Raw genomic sequence first — 26,186 nt, 5'->3', positions numbered from 1 at the left:
TTGCTCCATCCAGAGACAAATTATGTTTTTGTCTATCGTTGAAAATAAATGAAACATTTAAATTGTTTAAGTTAAGTGGAACACTGTATATGTTAGCAATTTATGACACGTAAATACATGAAAAGAATAGTATACCAATTAAATTAAAAAGATGACATTGAAGGTAGTGAAATGATAAATATTTAGAAGTAAAAAAACCATAAATAGCATATACGTGTACACGTAAAGTCCTATTTATTTATATTTTAAAGTATAACAGTAAACAATATTGAATATAATTGATAAGAATACTTGTGATATGCCACTAAAACTGGCAAGTAGAATATTTACACGTTATAGGATGCCGCATCATTGTCTCGTTAAAAAGATATGGTGTACAGACCAAAATTAGCAACATCAATTATGATAATTCATAGACTTATTCGTGACGGTATTACAGCGGCAGCTGCGTCGATATCCTAACTATTATCACAGATGGAAAGAAGACATTTATCATATTATTATATCATATATAGCATATTAACCATATCATGTTTATTATCAAACATGACAAATTATTACATACTTACATGTTCGTCTTTCCTGCTACAACGAAGTTTTTTAGTTTCTTATTGAACAAAAATAATTTTGTTAGTAATTTTTATGAGATTGTTACCGTTACGAAAACATCACGCTTATTAAACGTTTTGCAATGTTCGATAAACAAAATGTTCGCAAACATAAAAGACTACCATATGATTGTTTCCTTTCATCACGCATGCTAATGAATTGTAATTTAAACTGTGATATTATTACAGATACAGATCGCACATACCATGTTTATAAAAATGCTTATAGATAAAATATCATACATTTTTTCCTATTATTGTATTAGCACGGAAATTTTTACAACACTATTTGTACTTAAAAAGTATTATTACCGTGAAAATATATTGAAAAAGTTTGAATTTTATCAAATATGTTAATCTATTTGTAATGTACGAAGAAACTTGCGATGTAATCCTTTCTGTGCCAATTGAGAAGCTTGCCTCTGTCATACCGTAGACAATTTCTATCATTTACTTTAATTCAATTTAGAGTGCAAAAAAACATCGTTAAACCACAGGAACCTTAAGACAATAAAATACGTTAAAAGTTATTTGGACTTGCTAATAATATCGATCGCCTCTTTTGTTGTAAAACATTAAATATTATGTATTAGCAATATTTAGCTCTTATGGTAACTCGTTAAAAAGAATTTTTCTGTAATAATACAAATCTTAAATATGTAGCATTCTTGATCTGCTCAAAAAATTTGGGTAAAGATTTGCATAATGTATATCATTTTACATTACATTTTATACCATACTTTTGATAAATTATATCATATTTATGCAAAGCTTGTATAAGAAACAACTATATAATTTTATTTTATTTCCCTTCTTGTGCTAATACTTTTTGTATAATTAAATAGTACAAATAGGCCTTTAGATTTTTAATACTGCACTGAATATGTAGCATGTTCGAAAATATATTGCTTGCTAAATTATTCTTGCTAAATGAACACTGCACACTCATAATTTTTGCATCCTATATATATTGTATGTTAACTAGAGTCAAAGTATACTTCTATGAGAATACACTATTCGATGTTGTAATTTCAATATAAAACTTAATAGTTTTAAAAAAACATTAGTATTACATTATGTGTACATTTTTCTCTTATCGCATACCCTCTGCTTCTTTTAATTTACTTCTGCCATTGCATCAAACAGTACCAACAACAAACTGTATTTTTATACAATACTGTTAACAACATTTCTTTTTATGTTGTTTTGGGTTTTTCCTTAAATTCACTGTTTCGTTGGGTTGTCCAGCTTGTCGCTCCTTCTTCTCCTTCTTGGTCCTCAATACTTGCCGCGTTATTGCCATAAACATCTAAATACAACAAATTAATACAAGCTTAGATTAATTTATTACCAGATTGTGCTCCAATCTTCTACTCGGTGCAAAATATTATGCATAACAAAATATTGAATATATGGAGCATATCACATAATATTTCATACAAAATATACTTGTATAAAATAATTATGTATTATCTATGTATTTTCCATTATATTTTCCACTATCCTTATAGTTTTCATATAAATATCTATGATTAATACATCACAGATATGTTTACGAACTTTTAGATACTTTCTACAGTTTGACAAAGTGAAGTTATAAATAAAAGTTTATCCATTTCAATCACTGAACTCATAATATTAACAAAAAAGTCATGATTTCTTAACTACGCTAAAATTAAAATATCTCCTAAACTAATGATATTTGAACATATTCCTGGATCATTTTAAAGGTTGAACCACCTACTTTCACATTTCTAAGTCGCACTTCCTTGAAGATCCTTTTACACTAGGAAGTGGGTAAGAATGTACAGATGGTTTTAGTGTAAAAAATGTTTGAATTTCCAATAGCTTCCAAAAGTGTAAAACATTGTTTGTACAACTAAACTACCATAAATTTAAAGATTAAAAACTCCCTTTTACAACGACCCCCTTAACTTGACTTTATCCTCCTTGATTTTATCTTTTTAAAATTTATTGTCACAGAAAATTTTATACAACTGATTTGCAGATATACGATATATTACGATCTACCCAATTATTAAAAACTCAATATATTTTCTATAACTTAGTCAATTGTCCATCGTACAAATTTACCTATTAAACTAAGGTACATGTATTATAAAATATTGTATTTATGATTCGGTAAAGGACTGATGATTTATCAATAAACACTTTTAATGCATTAAGTTTCCGTGTGGTGGTAATGCTGAGACCTAGACTATCTAGTTGTGTAAAACCGTGAAAAGAAATTTTCATTGTAAACAATTTTGCAACACATTGATATAAGTGAAGTTAACCAGTAGGTCACCAGTGATAGCAGTTAACACGTTAACATGTTCAAACATTCTAAATTTATTTAAAATAAGATAAGAAGTATTTATCTAACAATCTGAATTCCAACAGCTTCAATTTAAACATTAAAAATTTTCCCAAATATAATCCTAACATTGAACATTTTTATAACTTCTTTAATACAAAACTATCGATGTAGGGATAAATAAAAAATTGCCTGATATTGATATTCGAACACTAGTCACGAACGAATAACACAAAAAAGAAATTCAATGATACGTAATACATTTACCTACTTGTATCAGATAGTAAAATATTGGAAAATATTAGTTCGTTCATAAAGATATATCGAATACAAATTTTACTTACTTCTTGAACATTAATATTGTCTTTAGCAGAAGTTTCAAACAACTGAATTCCCATTTGATTTGCAAATCTTTGTGCGTCTTCTGTTAATACCACTTTATCATTGGGTGCATCATTCTTATTTCCTACAAGTACCCTGTTCACCACATCACAATTTTGTTCGATTTCATGCAACCATCTTTTAACATTAGCAAAGGAATCACCACTAGTCACATCATATACAACTATAACACCATGTGTGCCCCTGTAGTAAGTTGAAGTTATTGTCCGAAAACGTTCTTGCCCAGCTGTATCCCAAATTTGGAGTTTTACCCTCTCACCATCTATTTCCACAGTTTGTATTTTAAAATCCACTCCTATTGTTGTTATGTAACTGCCATTAAAAGTATTGTCAGCAAATCGTAAGAGTAATGAACTTTTGCCTACACCTTAAACACAAAAAGTAAGAAGGGAAATATAATTAAACGAGCATATTTTCCTAAAATTTATACATATATTGTTGATCCTCGCACAATAATAGATGCTCCCTGATATGTTAAGAATGATATTCGCAAATCATTAAATGTTCCCTTTATACAAGAAGAAATCATACGTCTAATGAATAAACACGAAGCTAGAATTGACACCTACACAAAACCACTAACAATGAACTATTATACTGACACAATTATATGACTAAAATGTAAATACCTAAAAGACTTATTAGAATCATAAAATGCTATAAATCTTTATGTAAATATTTTTAAATAAACATAAATAATAAAGGAAATTTTAAAAAAAGTAAAAAAGATAACATAGATATTTGGAAAACAAGTACTACAGTTTGGAAAATTAATCCTCAATATCAAAACTAATTTGTAAAATCTGTAATAAATACGACAAAATAAAAAAATAATATATAGGTGTACTGTATTCACAAATTCTCTTACATGTGACTTGCAATCTTTTCCCAATCAATTAAATGTGTCGTTAAGTGGATTTTTTATTTTTTTAAATTAAAGTAATTAATACAATACAAAAATACAAGCTTGTAACGGCAAGATTCTATAATAATTAATCCATCATAGAGATAATTAATATGTAACAGCCGATTGACTTTGACTTGTAAATTTGATGCTAACAATTGGATGTCACTTTTGAATGTTCTATTCTTTGTTATTCTTAGTTTCTTAAAAGATTACATATTATTTTTCAACTATATTTTAACACTTTTACAATTTTTACAATAGAATACTTCTTCCGATGTAAATTTTGAATATTTTCTGTTTCACAGTCGTTTAATGATTTTCATATGCCCGTTATTATTAATTTCACAAAATTTTTAAACTGCATCTCGCATAATATTAAATATTTACTTGTTGAAAATTTACAAACTTGAAAACTTTAAAAATATGCTATCAGATCGGCATTAATGTTTACAATTTCAAATCAACATTAAACAAAAGGAATGTTTAACGTAAATACATATTGCCGATAGAAAAATGATATTAATACAAGAGTTGTTATCATTTAATTACATTTGCAAAAATTAACAAAATTACTTAGTGTGGTATTTTTTTATCATAGAACATACATTTTTCTAGTTTAGATAGAAAAGAAAAGTTCATGTCAATATTACTAGAAATATGGTATTACTCATCTAGATTACAAGAAATATGGTATTCTATAAACTTTAGTACCAATATATTGCCATTTTATACAATTATTTGTGTTATAATATTCTATTGTTTGGGTTTCATTAAAAATATAAATGACATATTATTATTTCATAATTAAATTGTAACTCTTTGTAATAAACTTCCGCAGAGGAGTGTAGCCTCGCTACTGAATATATTTAACACATATCAGTATTTATACACTTACCACTATCACCTATTATTAGAAGCTTAAATAAATGATCATATTCCCGTGCCATTTTGACATGTATGACGTGCAGGTTTATTACACGTTTCCTTTCGAAATATGTACAATACAATCACTGTGTCTCAAATTATTTGACTTGTCCGAGGGCAGATATGAAAAATGTAATATCCGAGTTTGTGCAAATTGCGACAAGGCTTGCGGCTTGTCCGAAGTAAAGGACTCCAGTATCAAATCAGCGCCATGTTTATTTGCCGCGATATCACAATTCATTATCACTACTGAGAAAAAAATTATATTCGTTAAAGATGACGCCTACTCCGTATCAACTAGTAACAATCAGCACATTCAATTTATTTTAAAGGCTGCGCTTTTATGTAATGATAATGATTTACATCCTCCTGTTAATAAATATCATTGGTTGAACAAATAACATTATCGGAAAAGAAATTTCCATTAAACAGTTTCGAAATGTTCAATTTGTTTCGTGTAATAAATTTAAAAACCGACGCCTCCGCATTACTGCTGCATTCTATTATATATACTATTGGATTTTTATTAAAAATTATTAAGAGATAAAATATCGTATATTCGTACATGTATCAGTTGTCAACCAAAGATGCCAGACAGGGCCCGGGGTGCACCGGGGACACCCCGGACACCTCATTCCACTTTCTCGCTATGCCAGAAGAGTCGACAAAGATAAACTGACATTCGCCCTCTATCTCGATTTCCCGAAGCTGCCCGAAGTGAGTGCGGTCGCACTTCGGACCATCTCGTGGGAGTCGAGAGAGAAAGGCCCACATTTGCCTTCCCGTTCTTGAACAACTGATATCTGATCTAACAGCGTCAACGGCATACGAACTATATACGTTTTATATTCTCATTTCGCGTTACTTATAAAAAATGTTTTAAACATTTGATATAAATCTTTGGAAGAATTAAATTTTATTTTAAACATTTGTCTACCTACTCGAATTTTGTTCTCGAAAGTGCATAAAATTTCGGGGGCAAAATTTCAGCACCCCCCGTTCAGTATTCACTGTCGAATTTTCTTAAAAATTCGTTTTTCATGTTTAATAGATTTGTTTGACGCTATACGGAAATGTTGTTTAATACTTTTTTGTAGATATCCATGAGCTCTACCTCCAGAAAAAATTAGAATGACATATCTTCACAAAGAGGGCGTTGAAACCTATCAGTGTATAAAGTTCCGAATAAATCAGTAACCAGGAGGTCTTGTATTTTCCTTGTTAGACTTCAGATTTTCCAACCTCTCGATAATTTTCAAGACATGACATCTGTGATGTTGCAAAATGTCCGTTTAAAACTTTGAGAGTTATCTGCCTCTGCATAAGTGTTGTGTTTCAACTACAGAAGAAATGAAAAAAAAGTACATCAAAACATCAAGATGTCAATGATTGTAAATTAACCAAAGAATTTTCTTAATTTTAGTAGAAGAATGTTTTAAAAGAATACTGTTTTAATATTGTCGATTCACTTTTCGATATATCCACGAACTGTGTTCTTGGTAAGCAGACAAATAACCTGAAATCTTGAAGTATTGTTAGGTTAAGAAATGTCATTAGTATCGGTATTTTATAGTTTTGCATTCATTTGTCTCGATATTTCTAATTTATTACGTTCAACACATAGTTTTCTTAACAAATGGATAATTATTCTACCAACTCTTGTGCTACGAATATACAATAGCCCATAAAAATATTCGTACTCGAGACTGAAATTTATTGAGCTTAATTTTAGTGGAATTTACGCGACGTTCTTTTGAAATGTAATTACGTATAATTAAAGTAGGCTTTTCAAGAAGTATGTAAAGACTGACATTGGATTTTAGATATAAGCTGTTTAACATTTGGCCTTAAAGAGATTGTAGTAAGTTTCATGATAATAATCAAATTTTAATCTTTTAATTGGTTTCTGGCTTTAATTTTAATTACTGGAATTACATTCGTACATGTAATTGTTCACGAATGTAAGCACTGTTGGACACTCTTATGAAAAATATACATTATCCAACATATTTGAACGAAAGTTCTGAATCATATTTTTATAAAGCGTTGTATCATTTGATTTAAATTTTATAATTAAAATAATAACATTTTTGTATTTTTTATATAGATTTTTGAATTTGTTTCTGAAGTTTTGAAGGACTTTATGTTCTACTGATTCAAATAATTTTTAAAACTGGAGTAATTTTTTTTCCATTTGTATATTAATGCCATACAAATAACTTTTCTTATCTATCAGATTTCTTTATAAAGTTTGCCAGCTTGTTCTGTGTATAAAACTTGCAAATACTTTATATTTATTTATTTTTAACCATAGAACTTGCTGGCAAAATTGTGTGAAAATCTGCTGGACAGACTGTATAAACAAAATGCGTATATATTACAAAAATTTGAATACTTTATCATATGTGCAGATCTTATTTTACTTTTACATCGACGAAATGAAGAGAGCACGTATAAAAGCTATGGTTAGTGTACCGCCACGACGAAAAGTGACACAGGACACGTCAGTTACCGAAACTGTTAATGTAATTGAATGCGACGAAAAAAATAAAAGTAAATCCGATGATACTTGTTTGGTATTACAAGAAACTCCAGAAAATGATTCTCAAGAAAAGCAAGTAGAGGAAAATTTAGCGATCATAGAGCAGACGCAAAGTGAACAGCTGCGCCATAACAAGCAAGACACCCAATGTGAAGACGAATCTAAACAAAATTCGGATGAATCGAGAAAAGAGACTACACAATCGTCAGAAAATTTAAATACAACACAAATTGGTAAATGTGGCGAATTATATATTATTTGTTGTGAAAATACAATTGTTTGGCCTTAACAGACTTTTGAAGATAAAGAAAGTCATGAAACGTCAAAGTAATTAGAGTGTAAAGTAACTGTTTGTTCTTTCAGAAAAAGTTGTCATACAATGATAAAATCCCATTCAAAGTCATTTCAATAGTTTTTGAGATTAGCTTAAACAGATAGATGGATAGATGTTACACTTTATGTATTTAAAGATTTAAAAAACTTGAATATCGAAGTAATTAGTAATTGTCAACTATTCGTAATTTCCAGTTACTCCTATAAAATCAGCACAATGCAGAGTAGGCTATATAAGACCGACACCTAAATTAGACAGTGGTGGTAGAGTACGAAGAAATAGCATACAGGGAAGTGGAGCAAGTGCAAGCGAATCAGAAGATGATAGTAGGAGAGTAAATTGTGCCACAATCAATCACACAAGAAACGATTTGATTCACTCAGCAGAAAGTGTTAAGGACACTATTGCTAATAATACTAAGAACTTACAGAAATCAAAAATAGGTCAGAAGAGACGTATTTTAGTTTCAGAATCTGCGAGAAAATTAGCAGAAGCTAGAAGGGAATTTCATATTAAGCATGAAAATAAAACGCCAGATAGAACTAAGCTTACAATGTATGATCTAATATATTATAATCCTATTACTAATCCCATGAAGAGGTCTAAAGAATCTGGGATGGTCGCAAGAAAAATTTCAGAATGCCAGTAAGTATCATCTTAACTTAATAAAACAAAATATTTTTCAAATTAATAGTAATTTCTAAAATGCAGTTTAAATTTGGTTTTATAAAATTAAAGTTAAATTTAATCAACAAAATCGAGTACATCACTATACTTTTTCACACGTCGATTTCATATTAAAGAAAATAATTATTTGAATAAAATGATAACGAAAGAAATGTAATGTATAGAAAATTAGACTTTAATCAGACCTTGATACGAGGATATAAAACTTCAATATAAAGTTTCATTGAAATCCATTTGTGTCGATAAACACACACGACGATGTACATACGCGCAATAACAAATTTGTTTAAAATAAACAGAATATAATTAACAGGCCTTAAAATATATTTTTCTGTAAAAAAAAAAGAAATTGAAAACATTTTTCTCGATTACAATCATTTCTTCCTTATAGATCGGAAAGTAATAAAATCATACGATGCAATATTACAGATCTGAAGAAATCCAAGAAGAAGAAGAAGAAAATGTGGACGATCCGTCATCTGCAATGCCTGTACCTCAAGTAAAAGTTGGACCAGATGGTCAGTTAATAATAGATGAACAAAGTCTTGTTATAGAACAAACTAATGCAAAAAAAGGTAAAGAAGTATTATCTAAGGACGCTGTTGTTGACGATGATAACAATGGAAGTGGATTCTATAAAAAACGTCAAAAAAGTAAAGAGTGGACTAAATGGGAAACTTTGAAATTTTATAAAGCATTGAATACAGTGGGTACGGATTTCCTGCTGATGCAAAGTCTTTTTCCAAATAGAACACGGCAAGAGATTAAATTAAAATTTAAGAAAGAAGAAAAAGTAAATAGGAACTTAGTTGAAAAAGCACTTGCATACCATCAAGAATTTGATACCGATATGTTAGAGAAATCATTGGGTAAGTTTTTTTTTTTAATATAATATACAACTATTTTTTTATGTAAAAATGCAAGTATGAATTTTAATTACTAATAAATATACCTGCTTATAAAGGTATAAATGTAACAGAATTTTGTTAAAACATTCATGAAAAAAATAATTCTAATCTGCGAATATTAACATGCTGGTTATTAAATTTTTGATGTTTGTTTACATTAATAGCCACGTTTGAAAGCTCAGAAAAAGAGCATTCTGATACGCTAGAAAAACGGAAGCTACAAAGGCCGGCGGAAAAGAAAAAATTCAAAATATCGAAAAAACGGAAATGCAGTAAGTTGAAAACTACAAGCATTACGAGCTATTTTCTCTTAACTCTACTGTAACTTTTGTTATGTTAGTAACAAATGAAGTTTAACCGTGCTTTTTAATAAAATAATACATAAATTATTATACTTTGTAACATTTTTCTATTATACATGGTTATATTTCGAATGCCTTGATATTAAATTAGAAGAATTAAGTTACGCGTATAAATGCTTATTTAACGTATAATTTTAGGGATCGTAGCAACTAGTATTGCTGAAATGGATGCTTCGGACGAAGAAGAAAATTGTTTAGAGTTCATGGTACAGAATGAAAATCTAGAGAAAGAGCAATGCGAAGAAGTATTTAATAAGACTAATAAAAGAAGTCATAAAGGGTCGAGAGAAGAGGTAAAAATATTAGAGAAGTCATCGATAGAAATAGATGATGTGCAATCATTAAGTGTATACAATGGATTCGATAGCGATTCAGAGGTCTATCATGTCAGACCAACTAGATCCGGAAGATTACCAAAAGTAAAAAAATTACAAGGACCGGATATAAATACGCTTGACAATGAAATATTAAATTATGGTTCTATCGATCACGAAACTATAACATCGCCAAAAGACGACTTGAAAATTGCAAATAATTTAATCATCGATAATATTAATACTAATCAAGAAACTCAATGTACGAGTTCTGTTAAAACAGTCATACCAAATATTGATAATGTTGAGCCAGGATCATTAGTTATTTTATCAAAGGAATCGCCAGAGGAACCTGGAAAAAGTGTTTTACAAGTTTATATGGTTAGTTCTAACATTAATTCTTCTCAAACTCTCAAGGAATCTAACATTACATCTGTAAATTTACCACCAGAACTCTTAGCAACTGTAAGTACCAAATTATCGGATGCTGAATCGATTACAGTAAAACAAGAATACGAATAATTTGTTTTACAATATACGAGTCCCTCAGAAGGCTAACTGATTAATTTTAGTGAATTCTATAGTTTCTGTGAATTTCCAAGATTTTAAGCTATTCACATGTTTCTACATTAAAGGCTGTCTTTCGTATTCCTCTTTCAATGTAACATTCCTTTACTTTGAGAGACGCTGCATTAATGCACATGTGACGGTTTCTTCAAAGTGACTGAATTCTCTTCCAAATGTTTCTGAACCAACCGGTCTCGTTTGCGAGAAATTAGACAGAAAAAGGAAATTTATATAAAACAATTTAAATTAGAAACCTATTCTAGCATGTATACATCATTTTTTTTATTGATTATAAAGTTAAGTTTTTACAAAAGCAATAAGTTCGTTAGAGTGGAAAAAAGAAATACAATATGCTTGAGTGTTTTAACGCATAAAAATAATAAACAAGTTTATATAGAACTCATTTCGACTCTATTTTTATATTATAACCCTGTTCAGTGTTTTAATCATTTTCGTTTTTAATTAATACAGTGTATTTCGGTCTACTCGGTGAGATTAATTATAACTAAAATTTTATATTTCATACATTATGCTTTACTAATATGTGTAAGTACTAAGGATATACGAGTACCCGAGCTCTAGATTAGGGCGGGATCTCGAAAATTTGTAACATTCGGTTATTCAAACTTTATGTCGCTGGTCGGATGATTTTTAAATTGAATTTTACACTTATTCTTTCAGATTTCTAAACGATTTTGCATTCCATATTTAACTCAAAGTAAAGACAGTAAAACGTATTTACTCGAATATCTCGCAAAACATTAGAAATAGAGGATAGGGTGTAGGTACATGGATGAATTTTGTATTTTTTTATGACAAATTGTAGTAGTCTCTAGTTTCATTCCATATACAGGATTTATTTTCAACTGCCTCAATTAACCTGCCTTAAACGATTTGCTCATCTTTTTCACTTTCATAAAAATACCAATATGTATTCTATTGAAGCTACTCGAGAAGTGATCCAATTCGAACAAGAAACAAACATTTCCCCAGCACCAATTTTTTACAATTCTGAGTCCAATGTCAGATAGCTTTACATTGTAATAAAAAATTGTTTGCTGTGCCAGCATCCGGGCTTGTCAATTTTGTGTAAAAGACTCCATTTAATTACATAGTAATTAACATTGAAGCCGGGAATTTAATAACAAACCTTCACACTAGGATTACGATATATAGTTATTGTGCCCATTTGTTGTAACTTTGTTGTTAAAACAATAGCAAGATAGGACTATTGTCAAAGATTCTTAAGAAAGGTGTTAAATAATTCTTAAAGTTTAAGGAATACAGAATAATATTTTGGTTAGAGATTGTTTCCAATATAATGTTTGTACACGGACTAAAAATTTATTTAAATTCTTAATGAAGTAAGGAACAAACGTAAGAAATAAAACTAATGCATATAAAGGATCTCTAATAACATAATTCTAGTGTATCACACGGTATCCATTTTGAACTTTCCAATGCATCCCACAAATTATAGTCTTGTTCTATTATTTCTCTATTAAGTTTATCGATATCTGTAGGAATTGAATGCTCTGCAAAAAAAGAAACAGAAAAAGGAAATGAAAATTATAATTATATGAAATTCTCAATTATTATTATATTATATATCTTGTTTTCTGACTTCATATTGAGTGAATATTTGTTATTGTTTAGTTCTACGGAAACATTTTCAAGTTCTTTGGTCCAACATTGTCCAGCACAAAGTTGCACACCTCTAATATACATGTAAAGAGACATTATCTTACCAATCAATTCCAATTCATCTTCTTCAGGTTTTTGATCCGATACATAACTATTATATCCGTCTGACGTAGGTTCACTTTCATAGTAACCTTGTTGCCACGCGCTGTAACTGTTCCAATACGACGACGTATCATAGTAGTTATACGAATCCGAATTCATATTCGATGCTGTATATTCAGACGATGATTGCGGAGGAGTAGAACTGAGAAAATAAAAAGAATTAAATTTTAAATAGAAACAGTTTGTACTATGCGATTAAAATTTTATAGATGTTTTATACACACCCTGACAGTTTATTCCAGGGCCTAGGAACAGCATTGCAAATTTTTAACGACTTTGTTCCCAGTCCTCTGTATCCGTTCATAGTAACCAGACTATTTTTCTGCTCTTCCTCATTAGCAAATCTAACAAAACCATATCCTTTACTAAACCCAGAACTATCTAAAATTACTTTTGCAGTTCTAATTGAATTATATTTGGCAGCAAATGCTCTATACAAAGAATAGTCATCGACGTCTGTTGATAAATCTCCGACCCAAATACTGAATTCTCGTTCAGCCGCTGGTTTTCCCGTTGTACTAGCATGATTTAATCGAAATCTTACAGCCTAAAATACAAAGCCAACGCGTTAAAAAAATAATTTAATAATTTGTTGCATTCGCTGTTTAATTCTATAATTATTTTCATAGTTATATACAGAGTGTAACAAGTATATATTTCATCCTCTGCAGAGATAATAGAGGAGCTACAAACTAAACAAAAAATGTCTTATGGCACCGCGCCCGATTTGCCTTTATTTTGCAGTAATAACGCCTTTGAAATAAAGTACATAATTGTTGGTTTTAAAATGTATTCAAAATTAATACAGAATTTATCAAATTTGTTCGAATCAATGAATAAATAATTATATTGATACATTTATAGAATTATTATTATGAATATTATTGATAAATTTATACGTTATTTAAAAATAATACAAATTTGTAAATTCAAGATTTTTTAAATATTTACCTATTTTTTTAAAAAGTTATACATTTATATGAATTTTAAAAAACAAATGTCACACTAATAATATACATATACACTAGATTATGACGCATATTTAACATGTTCTCTGCCAGACAGATACTCGCAAAATTTTGTTTATAAACAATCGAAAAGTACATAACGTTTGTATGATTTTTAAATTTGTCACAGTACTGATATTCAGAACCTTGTTGAAATTCATGAATCTTATCCAGATACATTTTTATTAACGTCTCATCTTAAGAATAAATTTTTTTAGTTGTTTAATAAACAGTCTTGTCACTCATATATGGGTGACATGACAGTAAAAAGTGTTTATTGTTTCGATAGCAATTTATTCGTAATCCATATATTCGTTATTCGTTAGTAGGTTAACATGTATTGAATGTTAAAACTATATAATGTATTCTACATTTATTCAGTTACAAATTATTCGTTAGTAGATTAAAATGTATTGAATGTTAAAATTATATAATGTATTCTATAATTATTTAGCTACGAAGTACCAGATGCTAATGTATTTGGTATTCACTTTGGTCCGTCAATTATAAGATAGCTCTGTATTCTCTATTTGATAGCGAGACAGAATACATCTACTTTGTAAATGCAGAGCTAATTACTGTAACAAGTGAATACTTTCAAGTATTCAATTGTGGACAGAATAATCATAAGTGTAGTATTTGTCATTTGAATACTTTCTGAAATACATTTAGCTCATTCCTGCATGTTACACCCTGTATAAAGATATAATAACTATCATTCCTTGAAGCAAATGATTATACTAAGTATTTTTAAGTTCTTACTGGATTAGAACCAGGAATAACTTTGCCATTTAGTTTGTGCATTGCGTCAAGTGCCATCTCATCAGTTGGAAAATGAACAAAACAATAACCTGCTGGTTCACCAGTATAACGATTCCTCATTACTTTAACAGTTTGTGGTTGCTCTCCCATTTTATGAAAAGCATTCATAATAAAACTCTCTGTCATATATGGCTCTAACTGAAATAAATTTTATACATAATTTCGCAAAAATAATAAATACAAAATACAGGGTGTACTGCATTTTTTCATTCGTAGTTTGGTAGTGTGTTTCACAAATAAAAATAAGACCGAAATGCCATATAACAAAAAGTCCATAAACGTATTTGTTAAGAAGTCATATAAAAAAAGATGAAATGTAACGTAACGTACGTGTTGTAAATACCTTTGTATCTTGCAATTAGAAAATACTTTAAATTGAAATTAAATTCATAGTGCAATGCGTGGTTTGTCATCGGTATGGAACTAAGAGTTAGTTATAACTTCTTAATAATGTAATTAAAGTCATTTTATTATATGAGATTTTAATTTTATTTTTCACGTATAGAACACACTGCCAAAATATGAACGGAAATATGTGAAATACCCTACATACAACAAATAAACTCCAGCAAAGTAATATATAAAACTATTTCTGTATACGCAATATTTTAATATATATAATATTCACTTACTCCTCCCATCCATAACTGGCATAATACCATTGGTCCTGACATTTTTCTTGCTCGTGATTATTTGAAATTAATGAGATTTTATTTATAATTTTGTCATGAGAAATAATTGTAAACGCTTAAATGATAAATCTTCGATTCACTAATTTTTAAATAAGATAAGCTTGATTCGTACAAATAGTGCACAAGCTCTTTAGTACATACTTCCTACAACGTTATAATCACACATGCAAATAATATTGTTTGAAATTTTAAATAGGTTACAATTGCAACGATCGTACGCTGTCAACACAGAAAATGCCGCGTCCTGCAGTGTGGCCAGTTTTGGCATAATCGACGGCGACACTAGTAACGACGAACTTCTTTAGCGTCTGACGGTGTGGTACGAACGATGTTACGCGAGCTCGGCACTTCGCGCAACTTCGGGGAATCGAGAAAGAAGGCGAGTGTGAGCCTTTCCTTCTTGACCTCGACAGCTGATGTCAATGGCATACGTACCGTGCTTCCACGAGAAGAAGGCACAGCGTGTTTACATCCTCACTCCTGTTACAGTCCGCTGACTCACAGGTATTGGTCGAAAACGGTGATGAAATTGGTGACAGCCAATCAGAAGACTGCAGCAAGAGTGGGAATGTAACACGCTCCGTAATCTACGTAAAATATGATGCGGCTTTCCCCACCACTCCGTTCGATGCTAAGGAGGTTCGTCGTTACTAGTGTTGGCGTTGATGGATTAAATTATGGCAAATCTGGCCACATTGGCGGCCACGGCCACACTGTCTGGGATCAGTGATTAAAGGTGATTAAATTCTGTCCATGTATCGTGTAATGGAAATAGTGTACGGTGATTTTCTAACTTACAAAATAAAAAAAGGAGAGATATTTTGAGCTTCTGCGATATGAAAGACCTCGAATTATGTGTATGGAAGGGTGATTGGGGTCTACCATCAGTTGATACGGATTGTTTACAAGTTTTGGTATGTATTTTTAAATTTAGGTTACGATATCTCTATTAATTGCGGCACATTCTTTCTTTGCTAATAGATTTCATGAAAACAGAGATAATTATTGAAATATGTTTAAGCACTTTAATGTAGATATTGTCAATCAATAAAAATTATTTTGATTTGTACTTTCTTTTAGTTATTTTTAATAATTAAGCATAATTTATAAGAATTCTATTAAACAATAAAATTAATAAACTTAATAAAAGTCACATAAAAATTACAACCTTATATATAATCTCGAAAAGATTTGAAGTTATAAAATGTTCTGCTATTTTTAATGTTAATAATTTTGAGATTACTCTGATTCTCAAAATAATTATGTTGGTTTCAGGAATACGAAATATTTTTAAATAAATAACAGTGTGATATTTACGTACAGTGCTAAACAAAAAGTACTGGTGTAGCATGGATTTAAAAGAAAAATTTTTTAACAGATTTATTTATTACTTATCATACATGAAATAATAACAAAAAATAAATAACTAAATAAAACTAAAAACATTTGAAAATTAATGCTAAGTTGGTCCTCTTTTTTTCTTACAAATTTTTTTAACCATTTGGGCATCATAATCACCAGTTTTTGTGTAAAATTTTGTTTGACTTTGTTCCTTTCTTGCAAAATAATATTTTTTAATTATGTTTTATTTGTTATATTGTATTTTCTAAGTCTTTATTCTAATTCATTTCAAACATGTTCGATAGGGTTTGTGTTTAAACTTTGGATTGATGTATTTAACACGCGAGTAATATTATAAATGTTCTAATGACATACAATATAGGCAGTATATTTGGGATCAAGTTCTTGTTAAAAATATAAATCCTGCAGGAGATTTAAGTTTTCCGCACTTTTAAATAAATTTTGTTTTAATACATTTAAATGTGCCTATTTATCCATAATGTCATTTATAAAAACCAATTTACCAACTCCGTCTGGTTTTCTTCAAATCAATATCCTATCGTCTGATTTAAATATATTAAATTTGCTTCGATCCAAAAACAATGTTATTTTTAAACATAGAATCCTTTGTTATAAACTCTATGGCAAGCTCTTTCAGATATGTATGGTTTCTGCCATGCAGTACATGCAGAACCCCGGAATAATATTTTTTTTTCAATAGAACTATATATTTTCAGGTTTATGCCAAATTTAATGGTGTATCTTTAAAAATAAATACTTCTGGTAATTTATTTAATGCACCCAACGGTCGATTACCCGTTTTACGATGTAGTAGTGGCACATTAGATTCAGTTGAAGAAATAATAAATTATTTAAGAGAACAAAATTTTAATACAGAACATGTATTATCTCCAAAAGAATGTGCAACAGTTATGGCTTATAATTCACTGTTAAAAGAAAAATTGTTTCCCGCCATACAATTTATTTGGTACGTGTATGTCGTTATTTAAATTGAACGCAGGTTGTGTAAAACGCTGTATACGATCAAAAATATTTATATTTTTAGGTGGATAGATAAAAAGAATGTAGATGAATTGATAAGACCATGGTACTGTAAAGCATTGCCATTCCCATTAAATTTCTATTATCCAAGAAAATTCGAAAAACAGACCCAAGCACTGTTTGAAACTTTATATCCTACAGAAGATAATATGGTTGTTATAGAAAATAAGGTAACAGCAGTGATAAACGTCAGTTCTGTGGGAGAGTCGATCGATAATCCAAGTCTTCAGTCCTACGAAACATGTTTGAAATAAGAGGAATTAATGAAATTGATCTCAAAATTCAGTAAATTTATTGCATTTCAAACGTACTTATTTAGTTGTTTACATAATCACTTTTCAACATTAAGAATTCCATGTTTCAAAAATACCACGTGTAGTTAATATTTCATTTATAAAAACCATAAGACCTAATATAACAAAAAGTGTGAGAAAGGGGAGCTGCTACCTCTCGCAGTAAGCCCTTTAATTTTGTTTTGTAATTTGCAACGAGGTGCTTACACCTTCGTAAAACTCTATATCGTTAAAAGCTGTGTTATTTTATTTTTAAATTAACATTCTGTAAATAGAATTATCGCCGTTCAAAGTAGAGCATCCAGTGTTGCGAGGAGCAATTCGTTTCTTCACAGTCGATTCAGTCCCGGAACTTCTATTATTGTATTAAAAATGTTTTAATAATAATAATAATAATAATGTACATAACAGGTATATTCGGAAGCGCAAAAATGTTTGACGCTGTTATCTACAAGACTGGGAGATTTAGATTACTTCTTTGGTACAAAACCTAGTCTGCTGGATGCCATTATATATTCTTATCTGGTACTACTGCTCAAAGTTCCTTTACCGAATCCAGCGTTACAAAATCATTTAAAGGCTTGCACAAATTTAGTGAAATATATATCTCGTATATCGCAAAAGTATTTTGAAAGTAATTATCAAGAGTATACGCAACGTAAGACCGAGGAGAACGCACAAAAAAAGACGAACGATTCGGAGAATGAATTTCCTAATAAAAGAAGAAATCAACTTTTTGCTGGAATTTTTGCTACACTGGCAATGGCAGGATACGCGTTTTCAACTGGAATAGTCGAGGTAAAGTTTTTTTATTCAAAGCACTGAGTTAGATCAGTGCTGTTCACGAGTGAAGCATTTTATGCGACTGTTGTTCCTTTTTACGCCATGTTGATGGACTTATGCGGATCGGGCACACATAATGCGATGTCAGTCAACGTTTCTGTATTAACAGTTAACGTTAAAACCGATTCGGGCATCCATTCTATTAATACCAATTTATAAATTTCGATCCGGTATCGATACGTATCAAAAACGTGAGTAAATGTAAAATAAATATAGGCTCAAAAACAAATTCAACACATATTTTATTTCTTTTTTTTTTTTATTATTATTTTATAAGGATTGTAGTTTTTGTTTAGACTGTATGTCTTAGCAAAACAATATATTCATTTTGACAAATGCCAATGCTATACAGGGTTCACCAAATAAAGTGTTACAAGCTATTTTCTAAAAAATTTAATAAAGATATCGACTTCCCCGAAAGATCTTTTAGTTTTTAACATATTTTTGGAGGAGCTACTGTTGGGGAAAAGGGGGTCCGTCACATTTTTTTAAATGGAAAATGGCAATAACGTTTTGTTATTGCGATAGCTTCCATCAAACTGAATAACATCTGCTTGTACACTTTGAACTAGAAGACCCCCTTAACACTAGATTGCCCAAGGAAGTCATTTTGACTGCTTTTTTATTTCAATTAGAAAAACAATTATATAATGACACAATTTCTTAGAATTTTCTGACTTTTTCTACAACATATAAATGCGTTTATTAATAATTCTAGTTACCTCCCCCCTCCTTCATTATATGTGTTATATCTATATCGCCCAAAAACAGTCATTTTGACTGCCTGGGAAATTTTAAATAATCAAATGACTCTTATTATTGAATTGAGTAAATTTCTTATATGACCAGTTCGACTCTGTATTGAAATAACAGTTTTCATTTTTTTTCGATTACCAACACATGATAACATACAAGTACATGATAAATTGTCGATTTGGGCGTACCTAACCCAGACCTAACCCAGACCCTAGATCTGTGTTAGGTCTGGATTAGATCTGAGTTAGATCTGAGTTAGGTCTGGGTTAGGTCTGGATTAGCTCTGGGTTAGGTCTGGGTTAGGTCTGGTTTAGGTCTGGGTTAGGTCTGGATTAGTTAATAATCCAAATTATCTTAACCCTTTGCACTCCTATGTCGAGTGTGATTCGACATCAATTTTGATCTCAGGAGCACCTTCTTCAAGTCTCACTCGACATTCTTTCAAGTCCAAACCAAACAGATATCATACACTTGGAAATTACAAAATACAACAACAGTGTAAATAAAACACTTATTTTAACAGGTAAATTTCAAATAAAACACTTAAAAGCATTGTTCGTCAAGTCCCATTCGACATTTTTTCGAGTCCAAACCAAATCATACACTTGGAAATTACAAAATACAACAACAGTGTAAATGAGACCTAACCCAGACCTAACCCAGATCTAATCCAGACCTAACCCAGATCTAATCCAGATCTAACCCAGATCTAATCCAGACCTAACTCAGATCTAACTCAGATCTAATCCAGACCTAACCCAGACCTATTGATAAATTGCAGTTTCTCAATAAGCTAAAGTAGTACTTGTTATTCGAATCTTTATGCAGTGATACTTGTTCTAACAAGTTGTTTATTTTATTTCTGCGCCCTAAATTCATAATATTATAACATAATATTAAAAATTAATTTTAAACAAATTTCTTTACACATTAATTAGTCTTTCACAACGCAGTCATTTTGACTGCTTTTGGGCAATATAGGTATATACTAAGTTTCAGTCTTTCTAGTGTTAATTATTATTATATAACTATAATGCTCTAAAAATTTAAAAGACTGTGCACCAAAACGAAATTTATCAAGTAATTATCGGTTTCAATCAGTCAATGATCCGAAACATACTGCCAAAATAGTCAAAGAATGGAAGGTATAGTATAATGTTCCATGCATGTTATCACATCCACTGCAAAGTTCCAACTTAAACTCTATTGAACATTTATGGGATGAAGAAGAAAGACAAATAAGAAATACGATTACAACTTGAAAAGTAGCATTAAAATGTAATGTTATAGATGGCAAATCAGTAGATGTAAATGTTAAGTAAACAGTGTGCCAACTTCCTATTAAAACTTTCAATTATTTAATTTAAATAACTATTGAACATTGCCAATACTGTTTTCAGCCATTTCTTGTACGTGTTTACAATAATATATTATAAAAATGGTACATATTGTTGAACTGTTTTCTAATTTCATTTATGTAGTCTTAAAACCCACTCCCTGTTTTATACTATATCATACGTACATCAAATGCTTCGGTTTAACATACAGGGACACCTCTGGGAAAAATTTTAATGGGACATTCTGGAGACCAAAATAAGACGAAAATCAAGAATACCAATTTGTTGATCGAGGCTTCGTTAAAAAGTTATTAACGTTTAAAATTCCGCTTGTGAGACTGCGTGCGCGCGATAACGGAACTTTAAACGTTAATAACTTTTTAACGAAGCCTCGATCAACAAATTGGTATTCTTGATTTTCGTCCTATTTTGGCCTCTAGAATCTCTTATTAAAATTTTTCCCAGGGGTGGCCGAACACCCTGTATATGTAAACATATGTATACATTACTAATGCTTACACCATGGGTGTACATTCTACATGTACATTGTTTCACAGGATGTATTATCTACAGGGTTGCACGCTTAATATAATGTCATCCAACCGAGGTGCGTCGATTCTGAACCTGGGATCCGTATGGAATTCGCGTTCCGTTTGAAGTTACATAATCAAACACGAATTCATTCAAATCGTGTAACATTAAAATTAATATAGTAATGATTCGAGAGAGAAATAATTTATTTGAAGTGCATTTTCAAAATTGTGTACCATATTTAGTGCTGTATGTTCGAAAAAAATAAATATTTCAATTATTCTTGATTGTTTTGTTACATCCGACCTCTTTAACCCTTTGCCATACAATTACGAGTCTGACTCATCGTACGTTTTTTATGTAAGGTTTCACAGTGATGCGGTTATACTCGTTATAAAACAAATCTATCCTTGTATGTACGAACAGATTCAAACAAAATTGAACAGTATACGTTTGAAAAATTACTTGCAATTAAATCGTACGGCAAGGGATTAAGGTGCGTTTACATTAAATAAACAACTTCGAACGAATCATTTTGGCACTCGTAAGGAGAAGTCGCACCTGTGGGGTACAGTTGCAAATAACAGATCTTTCACTGATCAGAAGGGGTCACGAAAAATCACAGAGATTAAGAACGAATGTGATCAAATCACTCATGATTCACACACCTCTCATATATACCAAGATGGCTGGAAAACCATTCTTCCGCGAGAAGAAGGCACAGCGTGTTTACATCCCCACTCCTGTTGCAGTCCGCTGACTCGCAGGCATTGGTCGAAAACGGTTACGGTACACAATCAATTTCTCAGTTACATATCGATAATTTGTGATCGATATACCGATATTTTGATAAACAATAATAATGTTTGTATTTATTATTCCTCGCTTGAATTCTGCATACAACTGATCAAGTATCGCGTTGCAGAAATTCTTTTTTTAAATTTTCTATTCTACGTATACAATTTTTTATCGATTACAAAAGTTATTCAAGTAAATATTATTGCAAAGCTTGTACTCCGATCGTCGAAATAGCGAAATGCGTGGTTACACTTTTGTTCTTTTTTTTTCTCTTTTCCTTAACCATTAATTTCTGAATTAAATAGAGTGTATTATTTATTAACCTTAAAAAATGGAAGAAAAAGAAAATATACAAGAACAGAATGAATTTTATACCGCGGCTGCCGATTATTGGAAACATATTCCACCGACGGTGGATGGAATGCTTGGTGGTTTTGGATTTATATCTCAAACTGATATAAAGGGATCCACAGTATTTTTGAAGGCTGTTTTCGAGGTGTTTGATAATCTATGTACCATTTAATCTTTAATAGTCAAATATTTGTCTAACAATGATTTGATTAATTTCAGTTAAAAAATCCTCCGTCAAAGACCAGTGCGTTAGACTGTGGTTCAGGCATAGGAAGGATAACTAAGAATCTATTATTAAATCATTTTAAACATGTCGATTTAGTGGAGCAAAATTTAAAATTTCTTGAGGTCGCAAAAACATATTTAAAAAATTATTCCTCAAGAACTGACTATTATCCCATTGGTAACATTTAATTGACCTATTAATTACTTAAAGAATATTTAGTTACAATAATCAAGCCGTATTTTAAGGACTCCAAAATTTTTGCTTTACCGTCAAGAAGTACGATGTCATTTGGTGTCAATGGGTTTTGGGTCACTTAAAAGAGGATCATTTAATAGAATTTCTTAAAAAATGCTCGTAAGTACTTGCTCATTGTAAAATTGATTATTTTGACTAATTAATCAATAAGATTTTTATAGGTCGGGTTTGAGACCTAATGGCGTAATAATAATTAAGGAGAATGTGACAAGTTCTAAAAATTTAGAGGTTGATACAAAGGATTCTTCCGTGACACGACCTTTGTCTGAATTCTATCGTATATTTCAAGAGTCTAATTTAATTTGCATCAAGGAGGAGCAACAAAATAAATTCCCACGTGGATTATATCCAGTTTATATGTTTGCATTAAGATCTGTTAATGGTCATTAAATTTTCTTAAAAGATTATGACCGATCGAAGAATAAAGTATTTCGTTATTTGTATTATTATTAAGAATAATCTTTACAGGACTTTGTCTAAATCATATCGCGAGAATGCGACAAATAGATGTAAATATTGTAGAATTTATACAAGTTATTGTTTATTTATAATGGTAGATTTCTTTTCAAAATCTTTAACAATTACTATTTTTAATGGAATACAAATGAATCGAAGATTACTAATGGATTACTACATATTACTTAATAATAATACATCGAAAATCTATCACTCTGTCGAATCAATAGATTTAATGTAAAAAATTTTTATCAGTGGTGCATGATCGATGAAATTCTTTCGCGGTTACGTAGTTTTGTTTGTATTAATTGTAAGTCTTGAAAATTTAACGCGTTAACTGCCCGACTAAAACTGTAAAATTTTTTACAATGACAAAAACTTCAATTTCAGACAATTGTAAACTACACAACTTAAAATTTGTCTTCGTACTTATTTTCGTAACCTCGCTAAAATTCATGAATCCTATTCAAATTTATTTCCTTTAATATATATGGAACAATTCACTGAACTAAAATAGAACTTACACATTAGATAAAGTAAATTTTAGTCCGCAAAGGATTAATAAAAAACACGGAACTTGTTTATTTAAGAAAGTAAGTTTATTTTGGACGTATTTTTTCATACACGAACCGTTGATTTGCATCTTGGGGTGAGGCATTTATTAAACGTTTCTTTACTGCATGAAAATGTGTTAAAGCGAAATTATATAGCTCGTTCTCCATTTTCCAAACGACAGATTTCTGAATCTTCTCTATAGTTTCGGGTCGCGGATTGATCTTTTGTGTAGTTTGACGCAGGTGTGATTTATTATCTGAAATATCATAAATTACTAACATTTAAAAACAGAAATGTCTAAATTGTTTCTCTCTTACTGTATAAAAAAGAATTGTAAGCTCCTTTAAAAAATCGTGGAAGTACAATTTGTAAAATTTCTACAAATTCTGTTAATTCCTCCGTCACTCCTACTAGAAGGTAATGGTTTTGCAAATTTCTCTTAGCTTCTTCTAATGCCCAACTATTTCCAATTTCCCTAATAAATAATGTTCATTTAAATGTTAATATTTTAATAATTGTAAGTAGTAACTAGCCTTTTAATAATTATAATTTTATGAAATCTCACCAACACGCAGGATCATGACCACACAGAAAAGGTATTTGTAACCACATATTATCGGGATCGCAATCTGGTTGACCGGCATCGATACACTCATCGAAAGTCTGAAAATAGTCGTAAGATTATTTCAATGTCGACAGCGAATTCCAAATAACGAATACTGACCTTTGTGTCTCCATGTTTCTTTCTAATTAAATAAGGTCTGAAATTATCTCCATATCTCAAGAAATAATAATAAGAGACAAACCTATCCAAAGGTCTGCGTAAGAGATTTATGTACAAAGGCATTTGTCTTATTCCAAACCTTGAAATATATACTTAATTTAAAGCAATAAAATTACATACATTTTTTATAATAAATACCTGCATTCACTCACTTTTCAAAATTCAAAAATGCAACATGTCCATGATAAAATGCTGGTTTCTTTGTAGCCCATTCGGTTACGTTATTTGCAAATTGAATCTGTAATTATTTGATGCGTAAACGAAACGAATTTCTTAACAAAGAATAATAAATTAAGAATACTAAATATTACCTGATTTGGAAGCGTAAGAGTGTGCATATTATTGGTAACGTTAATATGCAAAACATGATACTTATTCTGTTTGCACAGATCATAAACTAAACCTACGAAGCTGGTCGATGCTGTTTTGGGTACCCTGTTGTAGATTATGATGAGATCATCAAAAGGTGAGAATTTGTAAGTTCGTTCACTAGCTTCAAGTCCAGTTTGAACACTATTCTGTTCGTGCGTAACGGCATTGTCTGCAAGTACGATAGGATAACCTATGTTATTCCATCACCTTTAACAGAATGAAATATTAAAAGGATGATGCTCTTAATGCTACAAATTAATAAAATTACATCCTCTATAATAACGCGTACACAATAGTTTGTAGTGATCCTCCAGAAAATTTACTTTCAATTTTAGATAGATGATAGTAACTGTGAATATCAGCACCAAAATCCATTGTAACAAAAAACTTCTGTGTATCATGTCTTTTTTTTTTTCAAATCGTTAACTTATTTTCATGTACGTGGATCGGAAAATTTTCTGTAATTAATACCACCGTTATTTCAGATCAACACAAATTCCCATGCTGCTTGAAAATTGTAAATACTGATAAATTATATAAAAACGTTCCGCTCAATTCCGACATCTAGAGAATGGTACTGGCCTGTCGCCTGTGCGTGTGCGTATGTGTGGTGTGCGCATATATTAACTATCGATAATAATCGATAGGTTGATATCAAATTATCGGTGACTGTCGATGGTTATGATTATCGATATTGCTCCACCTTTAAGTTTCTATGAGTACAAATTGAAGTAAAATTCTAGTCCAAATTCTAAACTAGTACTACCAGTCAAGTAGTAATATACAGGGTGGCTTGGTGTTACCAGACCGCGCACCGGGAGCATCAGGAATTTTTTGTTTACTTACGCACACTATGCCCAATCGCATGTACATAGAGTTTTAAATAGTCGGGAAAAAAGGCGAGTATCAGCCCGTCTTTCTCGACTTTCCGAAACTCTATGGGTACTCGTACACGTGATCGAGTATAATGTGGAATGGGAAATACTGGATTGTCCCAGATTTTAATGGCTAAACTTTGTCAATATAT

General features: G+C 30.5%; 5 protein-coding genes across 13 annotated transcripts; 2 read left to right on the top strand and 3 right to left on the bottom strand.

Annotated features, from left to right (window-relative positions):
- Positions 1-233: 233 nt before the first annotated feature.
- On the bottom strand, positions 234-5,803 carry LOC122404517 (ras-related protein Rab-35). 2 transcript variants are annotated; one of them, XM_043408550.1, is made up of 4 exons: positions 5,724-5,803; positions 5,130-5,407; positions 3,270-3,694; positions 234-1,917 (listed from the first exon to the last, which is right to left on the bottom strand). In XM_043408550.1, the coding sequence occupies exons 2-4, from the start codon at positions 5,179-5,181 to the stop codon at positions 1,789-1,791; spliced, it is 606 nt and encodes a 201-aa protein (XP_043264485.1). In that variant the 5' UTR covers positions 5,182-5,407; positions 5,724-5,803; the 3' UTR covers positions 234-1,788. The 2 variants fall into 2 exon arrangements, with proteins under 2 accessions (XP_043264485.1, XP_043264486.1); XM_043408551.1 differs by lacking the exon at positions 5,724-5,803 and having other exon boundaries at positions 5,130-5,612.
- Positions 5,804-6,370: 567 nt separating this feature from the next.
- Positions 6,371-11,275, top strand: LOC122404555 (transcription factor TFIIIB component B'' homolog). 2 transcript variants are annotated; one of them, XM_043408610.1, is made up of 7 exons: positions 6,371-6,657; positions 7,570-7,933; positions 8,229-8,679; positions 9,151-9,296; positions 9,417-9,590; positions 9,794-9,901; positions 10,130-11,275. In XM_043408610.1, exons 2-7 carry the CDS (start codon positions 7,597-7,599, stop codon positions 10,825-10,827), a joined length of 1,914 nt encoding a protein of 637 aa, XP_043264545.1. In that variant the 5' UTR covers positions 6,371-6,657; positions 7,570-7,596; the 3' UTR covers positions 10,828-11,275. The 2 variants fall into 2 exon arrangements, with proteins under 2 accessions (XP_043264545.1, XP_043264544.1); XM_043408609.1 differs by having other exon boundaries at positions 9,151-9,590.
- A 75-nt stretch (positions 11,276-11,350) lies between these two features.
- Positions 11,351-15,471, bottom strand: LOC122404559 (tRNA selenocysteine 1-associated protein 1). The gene is made up of 5 exons (XM_043408618.1): positions 15,140-15,471; positions 14,448-14,645; positions 12,903-13,225; positions 12,621-12,820; positions 11,351-12,407 (listed from the first exon to the last, which is right to left on the bottom strand). Exons 1-5 carry the CDS (start codon positions 15,179-15,181, stop codon positions 12,283-12,285), a joined length of 888 nt encoding a protein of 295 aa, XP_043264553.1. The 5' UTR covers positions 15,182-15,471; the 3' UTR covers positions 11,351-12,282.
- A 207-nt stretch (positions 15,472-15,678) lies between these two features.
- LOC122404558 (metaxin-1) lies at positions 15,679-22,864 on the top strand. 5 transcript variants are annotated; one of them, XM_043408615.1, is made up of 6 exons: positions 15,681-16,113; positions 17,278-17,528; positions 17,607-17,772; positions 18,307-18,693; positions 22,466-22,656; positions 22,731-22,864. In XM_043408615.1, the coding sequence occupies exons 1-5, from the start codon at positions 16,036-16,038 to the stop codon at positions 22,619-22,621; spliced, it is 1,038 nt and encodes a 345-aa protein (XP_043264550.1). In that variant the 5' UTR covers positions 15,681-16,035; the 3' UTR covers positions 22,622-22,656; positions 22,731-22,864. The 5 variants fall into 5 exon arrangements, 3 of the variants coding, with proteins under 3 accessions (XP_043264551.1, XP_043264552.1, XP_043264550.1); XM_043408616.1 differs by lacking the exons at positions 22,466-22,656; positions 22,731-22,864 and adding an exon at positions 21,405-21,928 and having other exon boundaries at positions 15,679-16,113; XM_043408617.1 differs by lacking the exons at positions 22,466-22,656; positions 22,731-22,864 and adding an exon at positions 21,389-21,928 and having other exon boundaries at positions 15,679-16,113.
- A 586-nt stretch (positions 22,865-23,450) lies between these two features.
- LOC122404557 (heparin sulfate O-sulfotransferase) lies at positions 23,451-26,088 on the bottom strand. Of its 3 annotated transcripts, none has more exons than XM_043408613.1 (7): positions 25,963-26,088; positions 25,099-25,328; positions 24,940-25,025; positions 24,728-24,866; positions 24,569-24,666; positions 24,321-24,478; positions 23,451-24,259 (listed from the first exon to the last, which is right to left on the bottom strand). In XM_043408613.1, exons 1-7 carry the CDS (start codon positions 26,030-26,032, stop codon positions 24,048-24,050), a joined length of 993 nt encoding a protein of 330 aa, XP_043264548.1. In that variant the 5' UTR covers positions 26,033-26,088; the 3' UTR covers positions 23,451-24,047. The 3 variants fall into 3 exon arrangements, with proteins under 3 accessions (XP_043264548.1, XP_043264546.1, XP_043264547.1); XM_043408611.1 differs by lacking the exon at positions 25,963-26,088 and adding an exon at positions 25,428-25,848; XM_043408612.1 differs by lacking the exon at positions 25,963-26,088 and adding an exon at positions 25,449-25,848.
- Positions 26,089-26,186: the final 98 nt, after the last annotated feature.

Source organism: Colletes gigas, unplaced genomic scaffold, assembly GCF_013123115.1.
Source record: "Colletes gigas isolate AHSC1104 unplaced genomic scaffold, ASM1312311v1 Colletes_gigas_Sc00003, whole genome shotgun sequence".
NCBI lineage: Eukaryota > Metazoa > Arthropoda > Insecta > Hymenoptera > Colletidae > Colletes > Colletes gigas.
Note: the sequence above shows the minus strand (reverse complement) of the source record. Positions and strands in the feature narration are given on the sequence as shown.

Excerpts from the sequence above, each read along its gene's own strand:
- LOC122404555 (XM_043408609.1), top strand. The coding sequence starts at position 7,597 with ATGAAGAGAGCACGTATAAAAGCTATGGTTAGTGTACCGCCACGACGA. Across the intron at positions 7,934-8,228 it reads TTTAAATACAACACAAATTG|TTACTCCTATAAAATCAGCA; the intron begins GTAAATGTGGCG and ends CGTAATTTCCAG. Across the intron at positions 9,902-10,129 it reads ATCGAAAAAACGGAAATGCA|GGATCGTAGCAACTAGTATT; the intron begins GTAAGTTGAAAA and ends GTATAATTTTAG.
- LOC122404517 (XM_043408550.1), bottom strand. The coding sequence starts at position 5,181 with ATGGCACGGGAATATGATCATTTATTTAAGCTTCTAATAATAGGTGAT. Across the intron at positions 3,695-5,129 it reads TCTAATAATAGGTGATAGTG|GTGTAGGCAAAAGTTCATTA; the intron begins GTAAGTGTATAA and ends TTTGTGTTTAAG. Across the intron at positions 1,918-3,269 it reads ACAATATTAATGTTCAAGAA|ATGTTTATGGCAATAACGCG; the intron begins GTAAGTAAAATT and ends TGTTGTATTTAG.
- LOC122404559 (XM_043408618.1), bottom strand. The coding sequence starts at position 15,181 with ATGTCAGGACCAATGGTATTATGCCAGTTATGGATGGGAGGA. Across the intron at positions 14,646-15,139 it reads GCCAGTTATGGATGGGAGGA|TTAGAGCCATATATGACAGA; the intron begins GTAAGTGAATAT and ends AATTTATTTCAG. Across the intron at positions 12,408-12,620 it reads AGATGAATTGGAATTGATTG|AGCATTCAATTCCTACAGAT; the intron begins GTAAGATAATGT and ends CTTTTTTTGCAG.
- LOC122404558 (XM_043408615.1), top strand. The coding sequence starts at position 16,036 with ATGAAAGACCTCGAATTATGTGTATGGAAGGGTGATTGGGGTCTACCA. Across the intron at positions 16,114-17,277 it reads CGGATTGTTTACAAGTTTTG|GTTTATGCCAAATTTAATGG; the intron begins GTATGTATTTTT and ends ATATATTTTCAG. Across the intron at positions 17,529-17,606 it reads CCCGCCATACAATTTATTTG|GTGGATAGATAAAAAGAATG; the intron begins GTACGTGTATGT and ends TTATATTTTTAG.
- LOC122404557 (XM_043408611.1), bottom strand. The coding sequence starts at position 25,560 with ATGATACACAGAAGTTTTTTGTTACAATGGATTTTGGTGCTGATATTC. Across the intron at positions 24,867-24,939 it reads GCATTTTTGAATTTTGAAAA|GTTTGGAATAAGACAAATGC; the intron begins GTGAGTGAATGC and ends ATATATTTCAAG. Across the intron at positions 24,667-24,727 it reads AGAAACATGGAGACACAAAG|ACTTTCGATGAGTGTATCGA; the intron begins GTCAGTATTCGT and ends GACTATTTTCAG.